Here is a 21,658-nt window from a genome sequence, read left to right as displayed (position 1 = left end):
AGTAGAACTCCCACAGTTTAAGATCCTGTAGCTGCTGTATTTATGGGACCATTTCTCATGCCAAAGTTGTTACTGAAAATATGTGAAGTACTAGCAGTGTTTCTGAATATCAGTGAAGGGTAAAAAGTCTGGGGTCCAGATTTAAGTATAAGGCCCTATTTCTTTCTTGGGAAATGAATTAGGACTGCAGAAATTATTAACTTGAACTCTTTTGATCTTATTGCACACCACTGTGTTTTGCCTGAATAAAATAACTGAGCAGAAACCCCAGGAGGGAAAGATTTCTCCTACAGAATGGAATCAATGTCAAAAAATTACTTTGTTTGTATTTGTTATGAGGAATTCAGCACTCTGCTAAAAAAAAAGCCCTGCCTGTTTGGATTACAAAGGCTGTTTCTTATACTCTCAAGTTATTTTACTGCAATGCAAAGATTTTTTTTATTTTTCAGCTAACCAGGAAGCTGAGCAGTTGACTAATCCATTATCTTTACTCACCATGCTGGCTGCTCGAAGCATCTCCTGCTCTAGATTGGGTGTCAGACCCAGATTCTGGCTCTGCCTCCCTCAGGGAATGGCAAATCAGGCAGTGCAAATCCAGAATTGCTAATGACAGAAACAGGAGATTTCAGTTCCCAGCTTCCAGATGCAACATATGTCAAAAGATAGCTTATACACTCAGAGCCAGGGAGAGAAAACAGTTTTGACATTTTTGTTTGTTTGTGCTGATGGGTTTTAAATCTTAATTAAGTCCAAATATAAGGAAAAATTCACCATGACATCCATTAGGTGCTCAGTATATTAAATTTACAGCCGAGTATCCAGGAGAAAACATAAATTAAGCATCATATTGAGAACTACCTCTCCAACAACTTAAATCTATTAGGTTGTGTCAGACTGGAGATGGAGCTGACAAATGGGAATTTAGAATTTATTTAGGACTTCTTGTGTTTTCCAAGTCTTTTGAAATGCTGCACCATCTTAAAGCAGTAACTTTCCTAATAAACAAAGAATCAAGTTTCACATCTTCAAAGAAATATTTCACTGTAGGGTCTATTTAATCTGGTTCTGTACTTCAAATAATTATTGTAGAGTATTTACAATTCTGACATCAGCTATTATCCTTGACAAGGAAAAAAAAGAACAACATTGCTATAAAATATAGAGAGAAACTTAATGCTGGGTGAGATTTTTGAAACACATTTTGGTGAGGTTTAAGGGTTCCTGGCTTCTTAAAAGTACTGATGCACCCAGCAGTTTCCAGGGACTTAAATACTTCAGAGCATGAAATACTTCAGAGCATGAAATACTTCAGAGCATGAAATACTTCAGAGTGGTGCAGGGCATGAGGAGTGGGGGTTGTGGCCAGCCCATGGCATTCCCTCTCTGCTGCTCCCTCCTCCTTGCCTGTTCCCTGCTCCAGCAGGGCTGCTCCACAAGCCAGAATCCCATCAGGAGAACCTGAACCTGAACCTGGACCTGGACCTGGACCTGAACCTGAATCTGGACCTGAACCTGAATCTGAACTGAACCTGAATCTAAATCTGAACTGAACTGAACCTGAACATGAATCTGAACCTGAACCTGAACCTGAACCTGAACCTGGACCTGAACCTGAACCTGAATCTGGACCTGAACCTGAATCTGAACTGAACTGAACCTGAATCTGAACTGAACCTGAATCTAAATCTGAACTGAACTGAACCTGAACCTGAACTGAACTGAACTGAACCTGAACCTGGACCTGAATCTGAAGCTGGACCTGAACCTGAAACTGAACTGAACTGAACCTGAAACTGAACCTGAACCTGAACCTGCTCCTGCTCCTGCTCCTGCTCCTGCTCCTGCCTGGCCTTTCTCCTCCTGCTCCTGCTCCTGCTCCTGCTCCTGCTCCTGCTCCTGCTCCTGCTCCTCCTGGGCTTTCCCTGTTCTGCATTTCCTCCAGGACACCAAACACCTGCTCCATGCAGCTTCTTCCAAACCTTCCACAGGCTGCAGGAGGAAGATCTGCTTTGACACCTGGTGAACCTCCTTCCCCTCCCCTCAGTCTCCACAGGGTTGGTTTTTGCTCTTTTCCCCCCAGATCCTCTCTGCTGTGCAGTGGTAAAGCAAACCTGTCTTCACAGAGGGACAGAAAGAAGACACACATTCATTCCCTTAAAGGCTGATTCTTCACCAAAGCCAGGCTATCTCTCTGCCTGAAATAATTATCTGGATGTTTAAACTGAAGTCCTGTGAATAACCTCAACTTCCACAAAAATGCATTTTAAAAAGATTAAAAGAAAACAATTAAGTTTTTGCAATAAACAGGAATATCATGCTTTCTTAATGCAGAATGTAAATGATTGCACTGCTGAGAAAAGGGAAAATTAAGTCTTCTAAATACCCAATGAACAGGAGTGGAACAAATTTTCTCTCTTCAAATATATCCTTATAGTAATCTGAAGAGAATACTCCCATGATTGTGTAGCGATTTCTTCAAGACCTATTCAATTCCGTATTGTTCAGCTTACAGAGCCAGAAAAAAGGGCCTGTTAAAGTTAACATCTGCTAACTAATCATGGAACAGACCATCCCAACATTCCACAGGGTTTGAACATTGCTATGAATTTTGATTACTATCAACTTTGGCTGGATTAAAGAAGCACTTTACTGTGAGACTTTTGAAACCTCCAAAAACTTATTCCTTTAGAGGAAATGCTTCTAAAAAGAAACACTTTCATTCTGGGTTCAGAACACATGACCTGGCACTGTAAGCATGTCTAGAATTAAAGGTAGAAATAAATCAATCTGATGAACTATATTCCTCTGATTTTTTTGTTAAATATTTCATTTTGAGACTGTTAACATCCCACAGTAGATTCTGACATGCAAATATTGTTTGGATGGGCTGCTGTATCGAGTTCCATTCCATGTGTTTTGTTTGTCTGACACTGAGAGTACACTTGTATTTGCTGGATTCCCAGGTTTTGGGATCATTTTCTTTGAGGTGATACACTCCCATCTGAGTGAGGCAATCCAAGATGCATTTCTGAGCACCTCTTGCCCAGCTGTGCTCTGGTTGGAGCTGTGTGTGCTGTGCAAACAGAACCCCCCCAGAAGTCAATTGGATTAGACAAGCTTTCCATGAAGCCATGGATTCCATATCTCTGCATTAGGATGGGATTCATTTGTGCTCCGTGCTTGACAAATTACAACCTGCTGAGCAATCCTTTACTGTTTCCAGTGTCTAATGTGTAACTTACACTAACTGGGATTATTCTCTGACAAGCACACAAACCATGCATGCACACTCAGAGCTTGGGTTTTTTTTCCCTATTTTTCCAACTTTTTGATTCCAAAGTACTTTCCTTTTAAAATTAAAAATTGACAGTATTGAAGGCAAAAACCACTCCTTCATTGCAAGAATAAAAATTCCTTCGAAGAACATTGGACACCTCACTGTACTTCTGCATTTAATTGGAATGAAGCTCAGGAAAGGTCTCTGTCCCTCTTGCTCCAGAGAACCTCGTGCTCTGGGAGAGCTGAGCACTCAGAGGATGCCAAACACTCCAGTCAGATCATATCCATCAGGAGAGGGACAGCCACAGCATTATGTCAGAGTCCTGTCAGGAGCAGGGAGCACAGTGCAGGGACGTCCCAGGCACTGGGCCTGTCACAGGTGTCACCTCCACAATCAGCCCCAGCGTCCCGTCCATCCAACACGTCATTTCTCCCCTGCCCCTTGAACAGAAATACACATGGAACTGAAATTTCGACAACACCACAGCTAAATTATAAAGAAGGGATTATTTCAGCCAATTTTCAATAGCAAAGTGGGTGGTCCTCAAGACTTTTTATAAATACCCTTCCAACATTTGTGTGAAAAGTTGAATAGGAGACCACACAACAACCAAGGATTATGTGGCACTGCTCTAAAGGGGAAAGGGAGGAGAATCAAACATTTCTTGCCCAAGGTTTGTTACTGTGGGATACTATTATGTGAAGCCCTTCAGTTCATATAGAACATCGCATTAAATTACATGGCAAGAATGAATAACTGCTTTGTCACATACAGAATCACACATTATTTTGCTTTTTAAAGATTGTGAAAAGTGAAATAGTGTACCAAACTCCATTCCAAAAAGCTTTGGTTATTTAAATCCAGCCTGCATTTCACCCAAGGTATTCCCTTTGCATAAAAGTTTAAAGGTTCCTAAGGCTGCAAAGCCAAATGCCACAGCAGTTTAGGTATGAGCCAATTAAGTTTCCAGCAATGTTAAAAGTGGACACGTAATGTGCAGCTCAGCCTGACGTCATCATGAACGTGCTGCCACCATTTGAATGGCATTAACTGGCAGCACAGCCAGCCAGGACAGGAGGGGACATGGTCAGGAATAGTGGTTTCAGTTCCTGCTGGGAGAAGAAAGTGCAGGATTGTATACTGGGGGACAGTTCTGTTCCAAGATACATGTAAAAATCATCTTGAAGCCCAGAGCTGGCACTGATATTTAGTGTGAATTGTTCCATTAGAGTCACAACTGAGATGGAAATAATCAGACAATGGTCAAAGTGCAGTCAAAAGTCCAGGTATGGGAAATTAAACAGCTCAGTAACAAACCTCACTGGTTTTATGTGGTACTAAATCCTGTTTAGCCATCAGGCAACATTTCTGCAATATCAGAGTGCATAAGGAACTAGAGAATAAGAATATTTAAAGCCTGAAATGATCATTCTTCTATTAAGTTGGATATTTGGCTTTTTATGTGGTAACAGCAGAGGTACCAGAAGAAGGTCTCCTACAATTCTCAAATGTGTGTGAACCCAGCTGAAGCTCCAGATGGATTTAGTAGCCAAAGGTGTGGCTTGGTTTACACCTCCTGCAGTTACAGGTGTGCTGAAGATGACAACAAAGACAAGGGACTTTAGAAACACACTCCTGACACCCGTGCTCTGCTCTACCCTTGCCACCCCCCCAAAGCAAGGACGTTTTCCTCAGCAGATATCCCACAATAGCTGCACTGCTGGTAACTCATGTACAAAATCATTGCAACTCATGGGTACAACATCTCTACAAGCAACAGCTCAGGTTCCAGGCTCCACTGGCAGCTCACAGCCTCCTCTGCTGTAGGGGAAGGATCTCCAAACAGCAGTGACACTCCTGGATGGACAGAACAACTGGAGGATCTAGAAAAGCCCCACTGTCACTGGACCCCTATCTAATTTATAATCTGAAATCCCAGGGGCCTTCATCTTGCATCATGCAATGGGATGCAGCCAAGTTGTGCCTCCTGCAGGGAGGGAAGAGGCCAGGGGATATAAAATATTCCACCTTTCCCAGAGCTTCCTTATCACTACCTGTGAAGCATTGTGCCTGCTTTCAATCACTTCTGCTGATTGCCTACTATTAATGTCACTCATTCTCTTTAGCAATTAAGCCACCTCTTTCTTAGATGTGCCTTTGTCTCTCCCTGGCACATTTCCTTGTCTAATCCTCTTTTCCAGATGGCATAAGGACGCGAGATAAGTGTTGCTAAAAGTTGCTTAGCAATGCAACACATGCAAGGTTTGGAAATGCTGACGTCCACACAAGCACAATCTCTACATCACACATTTCTGCAGAGAAACAAAGGCGTGAACACCCGCAGGGACACGGGGGCCTCCAGGAAAAGAGCCACCAGTGCCCAAAGGGAGCAGGGAGAGGGGAAAAGGGAGAGCTCCAAGCTCCCAGGGATGGGATGAATTCAGCTGCAGAGGGTTTGTTTGTGTTTGGTTTGGATTTTAAGGCAGAACTGGAAATTCTGCTTTGAACACAGAAAAGCTCTTGTGTTTTAGCAAGGCCCTGTGTTCTCTGAGATTCAGAGAGAGGATGCCACAGAGCCACTGCAAGGGGCTGAGAGAGACCAAACCAGAAATGGGTGTCCCATCCCTGGAAGTGTCCCAGGCCAGCTTGGACAGAGCTTGGAGCAATCTGGGATAGTGGAAGGTGTCCCTGCCCCTGGATGTTCCTGGATGGGCTTTAAAGTCCCTCCCAGCCCAAACCAGTTTGGGATTCCATGAAGGGTTCATGACAAACCAGCTTGGTACCAACCCTACAAATCCTCCTCTCCTAAGAATCACTGATAGGGGATTTATTCCTGCATTATATAATCGTGGAGTGTTTCTAAACTCTGCAGTAAATGTGTTTGTATGGAATTTATTTAAACTACAATTAAATGTTAGGGGTAATAAATAAGAACATTTATTACACCAACAGTAGTAATTTCACAGGGTCATATTATCATATTAATTCATTTCTGCAGCAGCCCACGAAAACAGGTTGGCATGACTCATTTTGTGTTTGAAAAACCTGAGATGTTACGAATTTATTCATCGTGGGGAACAACTTTGAAACAGCTAGTTCTGAGAAAACAACCAAACTGTAGTAAATGAACTACAGAAATTCACACCTAGTTTTACTCAGGGTAGGTAAATTCTGGTACCACTAAACCAGAATTTAGTGGTCCCCTCCAAAAGCCATTAAAATAGAGCTCAACACTTACTAGTGGGGAGATCTATTCATGGTTTTTTTACATCATACATCCTTATGTTGTAATAATAATAATAATAATAATAATCAAGATTTGGGAAGATTTATTGTGTCTTATTGCCCACTCACACACAGCCTAATAATAAATAACCAAAATTGTAGAAATGTAAATAATTTGCAGCGAGCTGAGCGCTCTGAACAGGGAACTGGGATGGATTCCTGCAGGTGAGGAAGCCCAGAAGGACGGGCACCTGTTTATGGGGCTAACAGGTGTGTGAGCCAGCAGGGCTTCCTCAGGAACCAGGACAAAGCACGCTCAGCCAAGGCACACAGGGACACAGCCACGGGGACAGCATGGAAGCAGGCAGCAGCCAGAGAGGAGGCAGCACAGGGAGGAAACATTTTGATGGCAAAAAAATGAGTGTTTTCCCTCATTAACCTCTGCAAACTTCACTCATGTGTCATGGTTTCCTTTCATTCTCGAACCTGTGCACATAAAAATGCTTGAAAACCACAGGTCACCACAGGTCACTGGGGGCTCTATTTAATAGTTTTAAATTATTTTCATTATTTTTAAAACCAGCTTTCAGAGACTCTTCTACATGTTCCTTATTACTCAGTTATAGTTCCTTTCTTGCACCTCTTCACAACAGTTTTACCAAATGCAAAACCAGTTTTACTGTTAAAAAGGAGATAAATCAAAGTTGTTTGTTATTATTAATCTCCTTTGTTGATAGTTGTAATTATTGTTTGTTTAGTGGACATTTAATCGACCTGAATCTGTGAAGATTCCCAGACTGCAGTGTGCTGTTAACTGACAGCATCCACTCTCTAAAGAGATTATGACTTGCCAAGGATTGATCTAAAAACCTGGCCCTGATGCTGCTGCAGCTGAAACTGAGATTAAACATTCATGTCAATATTCAATCCATCCTATACCCCACAGAAGTAATGCTGGGATACCCTAGAACTTGAAATATAATATATAATACCATATTTTATATATAGTTCATATATTTTATATAAATATATTTAATATATTTATATTATAATATATTGATATTATAATTGTATTATTATATAATTATATTTATATGTATAATTATATATTGATTTCTAATCTATTTATTATATGTATGAAATAACTATACTCATATACTTGCATACTATAAATACTAAATCAATAGGTTTTGAAAAGCGTCAGGACTATTTTTTTTTTGGCATCTTGTCACTTTAGAGCATGTACTGAATGTAAACTTTAGTACAAAATGCTGCAGCCACGGAGCCTGAAGAATTTACTGATTCAGCCCCAAAAGAGATGCTGGAGAGACGCCCAGTGGTGCCCAAAGGCGGTACAGAAACTCGGAACAGCCTCGGGGCAGCGAATCTATGGAAAATAAATTATCATGGCTGGGGTTCGTGTATCAGTGTTTCTGTCCCACGGGAACAAACGCACCTCAGCACGCGTAGGGATGTTTGTGTCACCTCTTTTTCAACGTAACGAGTATTTCTTGTCTTCTACTGATTTTGATTCCTGGAGGTTCATGTTTTCGTTTAATAAAATACACCGAACTAGTTAAAACTTGAAATCCTTCAACAGCTTTCGCCTCATCCCGTGAGGGGACTCCGCTCGCTTCGGTTCGGTTCGACTCGGGCTCAGCTCGGCCAATCTCGGTAGAGATGGGTTCGGGCTCGGCTGAGTTCGGTTCTGCTCGGGTTCGATTCGGCCCATCTCGGTAGAGCACAGCTCGCGCTCGGCTGAGTTCGGCTGTACTCGGTTCGGCCCCGCCCTCGGCCGAGCCTCCCCGCCCGCCGCCGTCCCGCTATTGGTCGCGCGTCCACGCCCGCCCCAGCAGCCGCTGCCATTGGCTGCGCTAGCGCGGGGGGCGGGGCCTGGCGCTCCCCTCAGGGTAGCAGGGCGGGCCCGTTCGGCGGCGCGCGCCCCGTCCTGTCCCGCGCTCGGTCCGCGCCGGCACCGCCCGATCCCGCCCCGCCTCACAGGCCACACACACACCCCGACACCTTCCGCCTCTCCGCCGATACCGCCCCGCCCGCTCCCCGTGTCCCCTCACGGAGCGCGCACGCCACCCGCCGCCCCGGCCCCTCCCTTTCCCCCGGGGCCAATAGAGGGGCAGCACCGGGGCTGTGCCCCGCCCCTGAACCCCGGAAGCGGAAGGGGATCCCGGTGCTGCCGCCATATTGGTGTGTGGAGGGGCGGGAGCGGAAGGCAGGACCGGCCCGGTGGCCTGTGAGTACCGGGACCGACCGGGGCCGGAGCGGGGTGGGACCGGGAGCGTGCACTGCGCCTCCAGGCCGCCGGGCGCGGCGCTGACACCCGCGGGCGGCGGGCGGGGGCCTGGAGCGAGCGGCCCCTCCGGGAGCGCGGGGGCTGCTGCGGGCTCGGCGCTCCGGCCGCGGCCTCCCGGGGCTCGGTTCCTCCTTTGCCGGCCCCGCTCCGTGCCAAGGCAGCGCAGCCCCTCCCCGTTCATTGCGCCCGGGGCTGAGCGGTGCCCGGGCAAGGGGAAGTCCCCGCTTGCGGGCACAAGCGAGAAGCGCAGGTGCTGCTCGGCTGCTGTGGCAATGGATAAAATTAAACGCTGCCTTTTTTTAGTGTGAAAAACCCATCTGAGCGACCAATGGGATGTTTCCCCGTGGTTGTCCGTTCACCCAGTTCTTAATAAATCACCTTAGTGTGCTGCTGTCCAAAGACAGTTCCTCTATGAGATAAGGTAACCGGAATCAGTAATGTGTTTTTGCTAGTTACCTGCTTCATTTCTATTTTAAATTTAGGAAAAACCTGTATTAGGAGCAGAGTAATTCTGCATCTCTGTGTGATGATATGAGGATATTCTTACTGCCGCAGGTTCTGCTTTTCAGAACTCAGCGATCAGTGCTGTTTGTAATGAAATTACCATAACAATAGCGGTGAAAAGCATAATTGTTCAGGCCGTACCTTCGCTTACGTGGTTTTTTCTAGCGGAGAAAAATGCTGTAATACGGTTTCGTTATAGGAGCAGCCTCAGTTCTGCTGGTACAAACGATTCTCTCGTTGGTTCTGTTAATGTGTGTGTGCCTGGTTGTGTCCAGCTCTGTCTGTGTGTCTGATTGTGTTAACCTGTGTGTGTGTGTGTGTGTGCCTGGTTGTGTTCAGCTCTGTGTTTGTCTGGTTGTGTTCATTTCTCTGTGTGTGTGCTTGGTTCTGTTAACCTGTGTGTGTGTGTGTCTGGTTGTGTCCATTTCTGTGTGTGCCTGGTTGTGTTCAGCTCTGTGTGTGTGCCTGGTTGTGTTCAGCTCTGTGTGTGTGTCTGGTTGTGTTAATTTGTGTGTGTGTGTGCCTGATTGTGTTCATTTCTGCTGTGTTCACCTCTCTGTGAGTGTCTGGTTGTGTTCAGCTCTGTGTGTGTGCCTGGTTGTGTTAATTTGTGTGTGTGTGTGCCTGGTTGTGTTAATTTGTGTGTGTGTGTGCCTGGTTGTGTTCATTTCTGCTGTGTTCACCTCTCTGTGTGTGTCTGGTTGTGTTCACCTCTGTGAGTGTCTGGTTGTGTTCAGCTCTGTGTGTGTGTCTGGTTGTGTTAATTTGTGTGTGTGTGTGCCTGGTTGTGTTCATTTCTGCTGTGTTCACCTCTCTGTGTGTGTCTGGTTGTCCTGGAGTGGCTGCAGGGCGGTCACAGCTCCTTGTGCTGGGCACTGAATCTGATGTTTCCCTTCAGAAAGGATGGAGAGAGGCTTTTCACAAGGGCCTGGAGTGACAGGACAAGGGGGAGTGGCTTAAACCTTCCAGAGGGCAGGGTTAGATGAGATATTGGGAAGGAATTCTTCCCTGGGAGGGTGGGCAGGGCCTGGCACAGGGTGCCCAGAGCAGCTGGGGCTGCCCCTGGATCCCTGGCAGTGCCCAAGGCCAGGTTGGATGGACATTGGAGCTCCCTGGGATAGTGGAAGGTGTCCCTGCCTGTGGTAGGGGTGGAATGGGATGATCTTTAAGGTCCCTCCCAACCCAAATCATTCTATGGTTCCATGATTATGAAAGAGAAATTGCAACTGTCTAGGTTTAATCATTCCCTTAAACCAACACAGCCCAGTGTTCTTAACTGTGAGCTGCCCTCAGAGCAGTGCCAGGGACTCCTGCCTTTGATAATTGTTCATTACAGGTGTTCCTCCAGCAGAGTTTTAATGTGATGAGAAATAATTACTTTAAATTCTAGTCTGGGTCTTGTGGTTAAGCTGAGAGGTTTCTCCTCAGTAGAACTGATTTATTTCTTGGTTTGCTTTGGAAGAACTGTGTGCATGATAAAAATCACACATAATCACACATAATGCAATATTTTACACCATAACCCCTGCTCCAGCATGAAGCCTTCAGTAGCCTCACACACATGATTTTCCACTTGCTCTGCACAGGGTAACTTTTACAGGATTGTCTTCTAAGGTCTGCCTGTAGCCCATGTCGGGTAGAATTAATTTTGACACTATGAGAGTTTTCATTGATCTCGGATAAATTATTCTGTGATTCAAATTAGTTGAATAACTTTTTGTTACAGCTTTATACTTCAGGACATTAAAAGATACCCCAAAATAAAGCTCCAAATGATGCTCAGCTGAGAATGCTGAACAATTTCTGCCCTGCAGAGAGTGGGGAGAAGAATAACTATTCCTTTTTGTCTTAATGGAAAAGTGTGTAGAGTCTATGACTTTCTACTCGATTATTTTCTTTTAGCTCTAGCTTGAATCAAAGTGGACTCAGCTCCTGAAGCCTCCTAATGAGTCCCCTTTGCTTTTGAAGTGTAACAGTGTAACAGGGCTCCTTTTTTTTCTACTTTCTAATTATTCCACAGGATGTAGTTTTCAGATGTTTACAGAAAAAAACACACAGCTTTAAGGTTTTGTGCTTCCTCAGGTTGTCCTTGATCTTTAATTTTCTGCAGCAGTCTGTATTGCAGCATCTAAGACAATTTGCTTTTTTTTTTTTAAATTTATGAATGTTTCATTCAGATTTGTTACCCTGTGAGGCTCTTGAGTAGGGCTGAGTGTACTCCCAGTATCCCAGAGTTACACAGTCCCTCCCACAGATGAGGATTCCAGGAAGTAGTGCCAGGGATTGCTCTTGGTGATGTGGCAAAATGTTTCTGCTTAGGATCCACTTTATTTGACTTCTATCTCCAAGTGAGCTGTAAAACTCACTGATAAGAAAAATAAAGCTCTTCAATTGGTAGGCGAGGCATGAACTGAAAAATAATCCCCTTGAGTAATTTTATATTTGAGTTTAGGCTCTTGGGCCTTTGACTGTACAGTTTTGCTCTTGTATAAAACTCTCCTGTCACTGCTCAGCCCTTGGTGTTCAAGAGACAGAGAAACTCATGGAATGATTCCAGCCTGGGCAGCATTTTGGGTTTGGTGCTCTGGCAGAGGCTGAAACCACTGGTGTGCAGAGTCCTGAGTTTATTTCTCCACTATGTAGTTACTCAGTATTTAAAATCCTAAGCAGCTTTTTAAAAAAAATCTCCTCACTGTGGTTTTGTTCTTTGCCTCTGGAGCCCGAGGTGGCAGGAGGGAGGTGCTGCCATCAGTTCAGACCTCACTGCTCAGGGCTTGTACCTCAGCCTGTCCCTTAGCAAGGTGACAATGTCCAACTGGGCTGGTCCTCAATTTCCTCATGGACTTCTTTATTTCCTTCCCCAAAACACACTGGATCCTGTCTTGTCTTTGGAAATACCCTGTTCTTTGCTTTCTTGGACAAGGAATTTTCATTCATTTTGGCATGAATGTCCTCTCTTTAAAAATATTCAGAGTAATTTGTTTCAAACAGGCCAAGCCAGGAGAATATTGTGTGTAAATGCTGCCTCAGAGGATGTGCTTTAAACCTCCCTGAGCTTAGATTTTGGATTTCAATGTTCCCTTGTCCCATGTTTTGTTTCCACAGCCACCATGTCAGAAGGGGACAGCATTGGGGAGTCTGTGCATGGAAAACCTTCCGTGGTCTATAGATTTTTCTCAAGACTTGGACAGGTTGGTTTTGTGAAGGATTTTTCTGACTCCTTTGGAATCAGATCTCACTGCAGCTTCTTGAACTCACTCCTTGTTGGCTGGGTTGTTGAAAAGGAAAAGCTAAAAATCTATACAAAAGATTTCTTTTGAAGCCTTTAAAAATAGATAAATATCTATAATAAATGATTTACTGGTATATTTAATGGGCATATGTGTGGCATTGCACAGTGAAAATATGTTGTTACTGTCAGAAATGAGGGGTGAGTTCAGATTTAGTTTCAAATTCATCTTAACGGAAGCAACTTGCATAAAATACAGAAAATTTAAATTGCTTTACAAAATCCCCAAGCATTAGGGACTTTTTTCCTTTGTACAAATATAGAAGCTTGTAAGTACAGTTCTGTAATTTATTTGTAGTAAAGAATGAAAGTGTTTCATATTACTCTTTCCCAAAATACTCCTCCCAAATGCTTTCTTTTGCCCATACTACCCTCAAATAAGCTTTATCCATTGTGCATCAAGTATTTTACAGTATTTATTCATTTCTGTGCACTTTGTTTCCTCCAGATCTACCAGTCCTGGTTAGACAAATCCACCCCCTACACTGCAGTGCGATGGATTGTAACGCTGGGGCTGAGCTTTATCTACATGATTAGAGTTTATTTACTGCAGGTGAGAGGACTGCATTTGATGCTGAAGTGGTTCCAGATATTGTTGCTGGTCTAATTTGGATTCTAGGAGTGCTTTTGAAGTGTGCTGTTACTTTAGAATCAGGTGTGCACATGGCAGAAGGTAAATTGTGGAGTCTGAAGAGAGAACACATCCTGTGGGTGTGGAAGCTGCTGATACAGAGAGAAAAATGTGTGAACACTTGAGGATATTAATCTGAATTCACAAAATAAATCTCTGGAAACTGTTGTAATTAAGTTTTTCCTTTTATCTCAAAGCTGTTTAAGAACATGCTCAGAGCCAGGGGTTCCTTTCTGTCATGAAAACCATGAGGAATGATTTTGTCAACATTTCTCTCCCTGCAGGCAGGGACAGACTGTTCCCCACTAATCAGATGTTTCTGTTCCATGCCAGTCTGCAGTTCAGTTAAGAACTTAGGAGTTGTTATTCCCAAAAATTGAAGATTACAGAATTTGAAACCTTTACAGGTCATAATAGTAGGAACATTTCAGACCCTGAGGACTGCAAAGATAATTAAAAAAGGGATGGTTTTATGCTTTTTACTACTTTTGAAGTCCACATCTTGAACATAGAGAACCTGGATGCTAGACCATGGTTTCATGTTGAATCTGTCACTACATGAGAGATTTGCTCTCCTGTCATGTTCTAAAACCTGTTTTGATCATTGAGAATTGATATTTTTACAAGCCCAGAAACCTTTCCGTTAATATGAGGACATAGAAAAGCTTCTCAAAGAAGCACAAAACCCAGCTTGTTTAATCTTGTTAAAAAATCAGTATCAGAGAATGATTTTCAGGAGGATTTTAGCCTTGTCTGTTCCTCCCTGTGCAGGGTTGGTACATTGTGACATATGCCTTGGGAATCTACCACCTCAACCTCTTCATAGCTTTCCTGTCGCCAAAGGTAGACCCCTCTCTAATGGAAGATTCAGGTATGGGAAAAGTTCCTTTCTACCAGAATTTCAAACTTGGTCAAATTTCCAGCCCCTTTTGTCTGATACTGTAGTGGAAAGATAATGCAGTTTTAGCACTACATTGAATTTTTTAGACCTGAAAAAAAAAATCTATACAACTTAACATCAAGAGTTGCTATAAAATTTGTCCTTTTCCATGGGACTTGAATATATTCCATATTGTATTAGTTTTCTGTGTTTTAAAAGGAGGTTTATGTGACTTAGGCTCTATCTTTAGTAACTCAATGGCCTGGCATTCCTAGTCCCTATTTTCTTTAAATGAATCCATGTTAAGTTTATTTTAAGGAATCTATGTGAACTTAGATTAAATCAGCAACTCTTAACTGGGATCTGCATGTGACAATGGAAATTGGGTGTGCTTTTGCTTTGTGACTTTTATTTTTTTAAGATAAAAAGTTTAAAAAAACTGGAATCTGAATAGTGTAAAAAACTACTGTGAGGAGGTTTGTGGTTTGGTTTCTTTTCTGTTATTTTTAGATGATGGTCCTTCCTTACCTACAAGGCAAAATGAAGAATTTCGGCCTTTCATTAGAAGGCTCCCAGAATTCAAATTCTGGTGAGTGGATCCATCTGCCTGTGGTCTGTTTTTGAAAAATACAAATATCTGCATGACATTAACAGTAACTAGGCTTGAAGGATTAATTGTTACTGTTATTTTTCAGGCATTCTGCCACTAAAGGAATCCTGGTTGCTATGGCTTGTACATTTTTTGAGGCTTTCAACGTTCCTGTGTTTTGGCCAATCCTTGTGATGTACTTCATTATGCTATTTTGTATCACTATGAAGAGGCAAATCAAGGTAATTTGGCAACAGGGAATTTGTGATGTCAGGATTTACAGCATTGCTTCAAACTGGGCCTTCCAGTGGAGCCCTTCAATGTGGGTTAAATGTGCTGCACACACTTATTTTACTGGAGGACCTTCAATAATTAATACTTGAACAGTAATTGTGGGGCATGTTTTACAAAACTTTATTCTTGTTTCCAAAAGGTTTTGACTTTAGAGTGCAGTGTCAGGGTTTTATGCAGGTTCTCATCCACTTCCTGTGGCTATTTTGGATGCAGAGGTGTTGAACCATCTCTGGTGAGTGAAAAGGGAAGTTCTCACAGGTGGTGTGAGGAAGTAGAAGAGAGAAAGGGAAAGAACATAGGCAAGTGATTCAGAGCATTTTAACAAATTTCTTCAGGTTTGTTGGCATTTTTTAAAAAACCACCTTATTTTTTCCTCAGACATTCAGAATTTTGGGCATGTACTGTGATTGAAAGTGGTAAATTAAAGTTGAAAGGGCAGTAAATAATTAGTACCTCTGTGCTCTCTCCAGTTTCCCGTGGTTCCCCAATCAGTAATCTTCACTGTAGTGTACAATTTGTTGGGTAACACAAAATCTGAGATTTATAAACTGCTCTCATAGTCCTGTTTAGATTTCAACTGCTGTAGGATTAGCTTTTTCATTACCTGTACTAAGAACTCTCTTTCTGGAGCTCTCAGTAATTTACAGTGTGTATTAGAAACCATTTTTTCTGAATATTACATATCCTTCTTGTCTCAACAACTGCTGTTTTCTCTTTGCAGCACATGATAAAGTACAGATATATACCCTTCACACATGGCAAGAGGAAATACAAAGGGAAAGAGGATGTGGGGAAGACCTTTGCTAGCTAGGAAGAAGCAATCAACCTGTTGACCAATTCTACTGCTCACTAAAGGAACGATTTTGAGCCATTGTAACAATGCCTTTTTTCTTCATAAAAGTGATTAACAGAGTGGTGACAAAGCAGTTGAATTTTCATTTTACGAGGATCTTGCTATTTTTATCTGAAATATCAGATTCTCAAGGAAACTGGCATTCTAACCAAATTGCATTGAGTTTATTCTCTTTTGTAAGAAGTTGGAGAAACTTTGGATAATCCCATGGGTTTGGGATAATGTATTTCTTTCAAGATCCGTTGCACTGGAGAGGTTAATGGCCTAGAGTTGGATATTTTTACATAGTTCTCCTGCTCAACATCACCCTGAAGTGCTGTGCACATCTGTGGAGGAAAGTGTAAGCTGGCACACGTGATGCTGTTTTCTGCTTCATGGCCGTGTGCTGTTTTCATAGAAAAATTCAGTAGACCTAAATTAGATGCAGAACTTAAGCCAGTTTCCTAAATGCATGGTATTACTGAGTTATAACCAAACAAGTATAGATAGGAATAAGAAATTACTAAATTATGGGGTTTGCAGTAGGGCAAAAATACTCATTTAGCTTCTAAAGCAACTCGTTTGTGTTGGGTTTTAATGCCAGTTTCACTGTTCCATCTCCCAGCAGATGCTAAAATTGGGCTCTTTCTGATGACTCAGAACTTTGTTCAAACTCTATTACAATTTCCTTTGAGGACCTGGAATTATAAAAATATATATTTTAATTGTTATTGGTTGGAGTTTCTTTCATACGTAATGGTTTCTTCAATAATTGAAGTTGGCTTCATGCAGCCCCACAGGACGTACCCAAACTGGCCAGAACAGACAGTCATGGGGGTTTTAACACAGATTTTCTTTTTTTATGGGGGGGAAGAAAAATGAGAGATAAATGGACCTGCATGTAAACTTTTTCATGTGATACAACTACAGTTTTATTAAGTGACTTTTTAATTCCAAAATTTATTAAAAGACAGTGTTCCCCTTTACTTGTTCTCTATCTTTATATACATCTCCTGATCTAACACTATTTATGACTCCTTTTCATTAATGGTTGCCCTCACTTTACCTCCATGCAATGCCTTTTTCAGCTCTTCAGGGATCATTCACTTGAGTTAAGCATGGTTTAGAACCCCATTTTTAATATGGTCAGGAGCTACATCAGAAGAGAAAGAATGTAGAGAAAAGAACATAGTCCATATTGAAGATAGAAGAAAGAATGTAGAGAAAGAACATAGTCCATATTGAAGATAGAAGCAAAAATAGCTTTATTCTGTCACACAGGAATGTAGTACCACCTTGCACAGGCAGTTTCCAGTTTAATAAAGGCTTTTCTTGGACCAGCCCAAGTATGAGGAGACAGAAGAGGTTTCCTTTACATTTGGTAGTGCCGTAGGTAGATGAGTTTCTGAGGATGGAACTTCTCTCTGCACAGTGGACATTCTGCCTACAGAAAGAAAAAGGAATAGATGGACATATTGAATAGTTGTATTTAAAAAAATCTGAACAGAACTGCTTAGCTACTTTCAGAAAATAATTTTTCAGTCTCAGCTGTGGTACAAGCTGCCCTGAGCTGGCCCAGTGTGAAGTACTGAGCTCACCTATGTGATTGTCACTGCATTCCCACAGCTCCACAGGTGCTGGGGAGCTCTGTGTACTCACCCTGGTGCTGCACCAGGCCGTGATGCACTCCCAGCAGAAGAGGTGCCCACAGGGGGTGGCTGTGCTGTGCCTCCTCTCCTCCAGGCACAGTGTGCAGCGCGACTGGCGCCCGGCCGCCGCCTCCTTGCTCCTGCTTCTAATTAACACAGCCACGTTGGGGTTAATTGTGTTAATTGCACTCACTCTGCTTGGCAGAAATACTGGGTAATACATCCTGGGGTAAAACCTGTGCTCAAGCATCAGCCCTTTTCATGGAGGTCTCAAAAACACCAAGGGATGAAGTCCAAGACATGCACAAACCAGCAAATAATTACTTGTGCTAATTAATGAAATGTTTACATCAGACTGTAACCTAGATTGGGGTGTCACTCCTGTGCTGCCCCTGTTCATTCCCACCTCTTTCCCAGGAGTCAAGAACCACCTCTTTCTTACTTCTGGTGGGTGAGGTTGCGGTGCAGTCTCCACTCCTGCCTTGCTCTCTGCTTCTGTTTGAAGCTGTACATCTGAACTCCAATGGTCAGCAGAAGGTGGAAGAGGGAAATTATTCCAAGAAACTTGTAACTTGATCTGATACTCTGATCCTCTCCTTGCAGTCCTCCAAAATGCAGCTAGAGAATTCACAGAAAGAGAGATGTTTTGTTACTGTGGTTTTAGGAAACTGTTCTCTCCTTCCCCATCTGCAAGAGACTTAATTCGGGATTCTCATAATGTCAAAAAAATTGACATTTTAGGACTTCTCAACCAGCTGTCTCTCAGGAGGTGTAATCACCTTCAGTCAGGCTGGACTTAGCTGCTGTCTGCCGATAAAAATTGCAGCTTTAATTGGTTTGGTTTTCTTGTGTATCTTTGAGCAAACAAACACCTCTTTCCTGCACTGATGCTGGGAATTGTTGAGAACTCTTTTGTCTGTACATATTGCTGATGTTTTTTTGTAACGATACAAAATTGTCTTCATATAGAAAAGTGTTACCTAAATGTATACTGAGTGTTGTTCAAAACAGTATTTCCCATGGATTTATCAAGTCCCCTCTCACTTCTAATGTGTTTGTGGCAGACAAACTGAAGTTACACAGTAACTTCATACATAGAATATGTATGAACATCACACATAGAATATGTATGAACATCAATAAACATTGATGTTTATTACCTGTAACCTCTTGTCTGCAGGGACTCACCCTTTAGCTCTGCAACAACAACCAAACTCCTTATCCCTTTTATACACACAGCACCCAAGAGGCCAAAATCCTGCAGTGGACACATCTTGAACCAAAACCACTTACATATGAGATGCCTGTGACCCTTTTGGACAGGTGATAGAAGGTGCCCTGGATGTAGAAGGCTGCCAGGTGGAGCCGGTGCAGCAGGGGGATGGATTGTTTGAGGACATCCACGACCTGGGAGGTTCTTTTCTTCTGCTGCTCACTGAGCTGCCCGACCTGCTTCCGAATCCAGCTGCGGATGAAGCTCCTGCTGGGAAAGCCAAGTGCTGGGGGGTTCTCTGGGCCCCTGGATTCCTCAGCCTCCACCTGCAGCTCGTGTTGCAGGTGCAGCAGAGCCTTTTCCAGGCAGTAGGGCACCACGGTGTGCAGGGAAATGAAGAGGGCCCGACGAAGGAAAGAAGGCACCTTCTTCTTGCTCGGGTCAACCTGAATGATGTTCACATACTCTTCTCCCAGGGTCTGATAACCTAAACAATGTGTGCAACAGAAAACAGGGTGAGAGGCCAACTGCAGGGTTATTCTGGATGTGCTGAGCAGTGGGGACAGGCTGTTCAGGCTCTGGAATTTCAAAATAGGTTTTTTTTGGTTGAATTAAGATAAGAGTCATGGTGACATCCATTATCTGCATTTTAGGCTTGAAGCAGGGATACTTTTCATGGTATCCCTGATTTTAAAAAATTCCTATTCCTGCTTTTAAAAAATTGCTTTTAGAAGAACATCTATCTGTGTGTTTGAACCCAACCCCAACAATTTCGTGGCTTCATATTTACCAGTAGGCATTTATCCAAACCAAACCAACCCCCAGGCTGGTAAGAACAGACTGCTGTTGGGCAGTCTCAGGTGGTGATCACCAGCACTGACCCCTCAGCTTTCAGATGTTGGCAGAAATGATAAAAAACGATAAATGACAGAGAAGGTTACCTGAGAGGGTGGTGAGCACGAAATAAGCCACATCGGAGAGCAGCTCCACCTCCCTCCTCCACGCCAGCCACGGCCGGGCACCTGCGGGACGGGGCTGTCACTGCACCAGGTCCGTGCTGGGCCGAGCCCTCCCGGGGAATTCCTCCCGGTCCCCTCCGACCCCCATCCAGAGCCGCTGTGCCGGCGGATCCCGGGACACCCGCGAGGGCTCGGGATGGATCCAATCCCCCCTCAGGCATTACCCGCCAGTCCCCTCAGCGCCGTGCCGGCCCCGCTGCGCAGCCCGGCCCGGTACAGCTCGTCCTTCTGCCCGCAGCGCACCAGCCGCGCCGGGCCCGCCGCCGCCGCCATGGCGGGCGGAGGGACACGGGGCCTCAGGCGGCGCCGTGGAACCGGCGGCGGCGGAGCACCCGCCGGCCGCGCAGGGATATCCCGTCAGTGAGGGGCGGGAAAAGGGGCGGGAAACGCCTCCCTACCCTGAGGGGGAGAAATGGGCGGGAAAAGGGGCGGGACGAGTGGGAAAAGGGTGGGAAAAGGGGCGGATGGAGGGGGAAAAGGGTTGGAAAAAGTGCCGTGAGGGGAGGGAATGGGAGAGAAAGGAGGGAAAAGGGGTGGGAAAAGGGGCGGGAAAAGGGGCGGGAAAAGGGGCGGGAAGAGCCTGAGGGGAGGGAAGAGCTGTGAGGGGTGGGGCGGAAAAAGGGGCGGGAGAAGGGGCGGGAAGAGGTGTGAGGGGTGGGAAAAGGGGCGAGGAAATAGACAGTGAGGGGCGGAAAAAGGGGCGGGAAGGGGCGGGAAAAGGGGAGGGAAAAGGAACGGGAAGGAGCTCCGCGATCACAGCTGAGGTGCAAAGATCGGTAAAAGTGAGATCTAGAATGTTTCAGAACACAGTTCACACGGAACCCACCGAATCACCGCTCCCCACGCAGGTGCCCTCCACAACCTTGTAACCTTGTACAAATTCTCCAGCCCTTCCGCGACTCTTTTTTTTTTTTTTTTTTCTTTAATTAAACATCATGTTGCCATCCACTATCTGCAGTTTTAGGCTTAAAGCAGCGATGCCTTTCATGCTGTCATCTATTCCTGCTTTTAAAAAAATTCCTTTTTAAAGAAATGGATAATTCAGAAGGAAGGTGTGTTCAGTGTCCTACCACTGCTCTTTTAACAGCTGCGAAAGCCTCCGTGCATCCCTTCAAAGATGAGCTGTTTGTGTGGGGAAACTGAACAAGCTGCCCTTTGTTTTCTGCCAAAACCAACAAACACAACCTCCACACGGCAAAGCTACCAACACATCAACATGTCCGTACATCCTTCTCCAAAATCCTGGTACCAGGCAGATAAACCTCTACGTGTGTGTGTAGTTATACATATTTACACTCTGATGTCTGGTACATTCATTTTTGCCAAAATACCTTTTTTTTTTCCTTTTTTCCCAGCAGATTTTAATGTCGCATTGTTATAAATTCAGTTTTGCAGCACGCTGAAGTGAAAGGACAGTTAAACAGTTCCACATTTAATTAATTTATTTGACAAAACTATTTAACTGAAATTAAAGTAGGTGTTTTCCTGAAGAATTTACAGATTGATATGGCAGGAACTCACTGGAAAGTTTTAGGAGAGCAGGAGCTTGGTGGGTTTTTTCTTCCTTTTTACTAAGAAACAAAGAAAGGCTCCCTGTGGCCAAACATAACCACAAATAAACTGGATATTTGTAATCCTTTCAGCAGCCTATTAGTGCACAGATCGTGGCATCAAAGTTCTAATTAAACTGCACCAGAAGTTGTTCGTGATAAGTAAAGCTGTGATGAATCTTACAGATAAGCAAAACATTCTTAATCCCTCCCTCCCTGCTCCAGGCGCTGCTCAGATTTTATTTGTTACGGTGTGTCGCAATCAATGGAATCGCGAATTCCTCCCTCTGTAAAATCAATGGAATTAGGGAAAAAAAATTGGCACATTTTTCGCCGTTCAACAGTAGGGGACGCACCTGCACAAGGAAATATCCCACGGGAAGTGGGGTCTGGAA

General features: G+C 43.9%; 2 protein-coding genes across 3 annotated transcripts; one reads left to right on the top strand and one right to left on the bottom strand.

Annotated features, from left to right (window-relative positions):
• Positions 1-8,595: 8,595 nt before the first annotated feature.
• Positions 8,596-16,563, top strand: RER1 (retention in endoplasmic reticulum sorting receptor 1). 2 transcript variants are annotated; one of them, XM_054647714.2, is made up of 8 exons: positions 8,619-8,753; positions 9,117-9,234; positions 12,423-12,508; positions 13,055-13,159; positions 14,009-14,108; positions 14,628-14,706; positions 14,813-14,948; positions 15,722-16,563. In XM_054647714.2, exons 3-8 carry the CDS (start codon positions 12,428-12,430, stop codon positions 15,809-15,811), a joined length of 591 nt encoding a protein of 196 aa, XP_054503689.1. In that variant the 5' UTR covers positions 8,619-8,753; positions 9,117-9,234; positions 12,423-12,427; the 3' UTR covers positions 15,812-16,563. The 2 variants fall into 2 exon arrangements, with proteins under 2 accessions (XP_054503690.1, XP_054503689.1); XM_054647715.2 differs by lacking the exon at positions 9,117-9,234 and having other exon boundaries at positions 8,596-8,753.
• Positions 16,564-16,951: 388 nt separating this feature from the next.
• PEX10 (peroxisomal biogenesis factor 10) lies at positions 16,952-20,104 on the bottom strand. Its single transcript, XM_054647710.2, has 6 exons — positions 19,878-20,104; positions 19,636-19,716; positions 18,775-19,181; positions 17,924-18,099; positions 17,492-17,627; positions 16,952-17,276 (listed from the first exon to the last, which is right to left on the bottom strand). The coding sequence occupies exons 1-6, from the start codon at positions 19,984-19,986 to the stop codon at positions 17,205-17,207; spliced, it is 981 nt and encodes a 326-aa protein (XP_054503685.2). The 5' UTR covers positions 19,987-20,104; the 3' UTR covers positions 16,952-17,204.
• Between the last annotated feature and the right edge of the window lie 1,554 nt (positions 20,105-21,658).

Source organism: Agelaius phoeniceus, chromosome 24, assembly GCF_051311805.1.
Source record: "Agelaius phoeniceus isolate bAgePho1 chromosome 24, bAgePho1.hap1, whole genome shotgun sequence".
Taxonomy (NCBI): Eukaryota; Metazoa; Chordata; class Aves; order Passeriformes; family Icteridae; genus Agelaius; species Agelaius phoeniceus.
The sequence above is the reverse complement of the archived record's forward strand: the minus strand, read 5'-3'. Positions and strand labels throughout refer to the sequence as shown.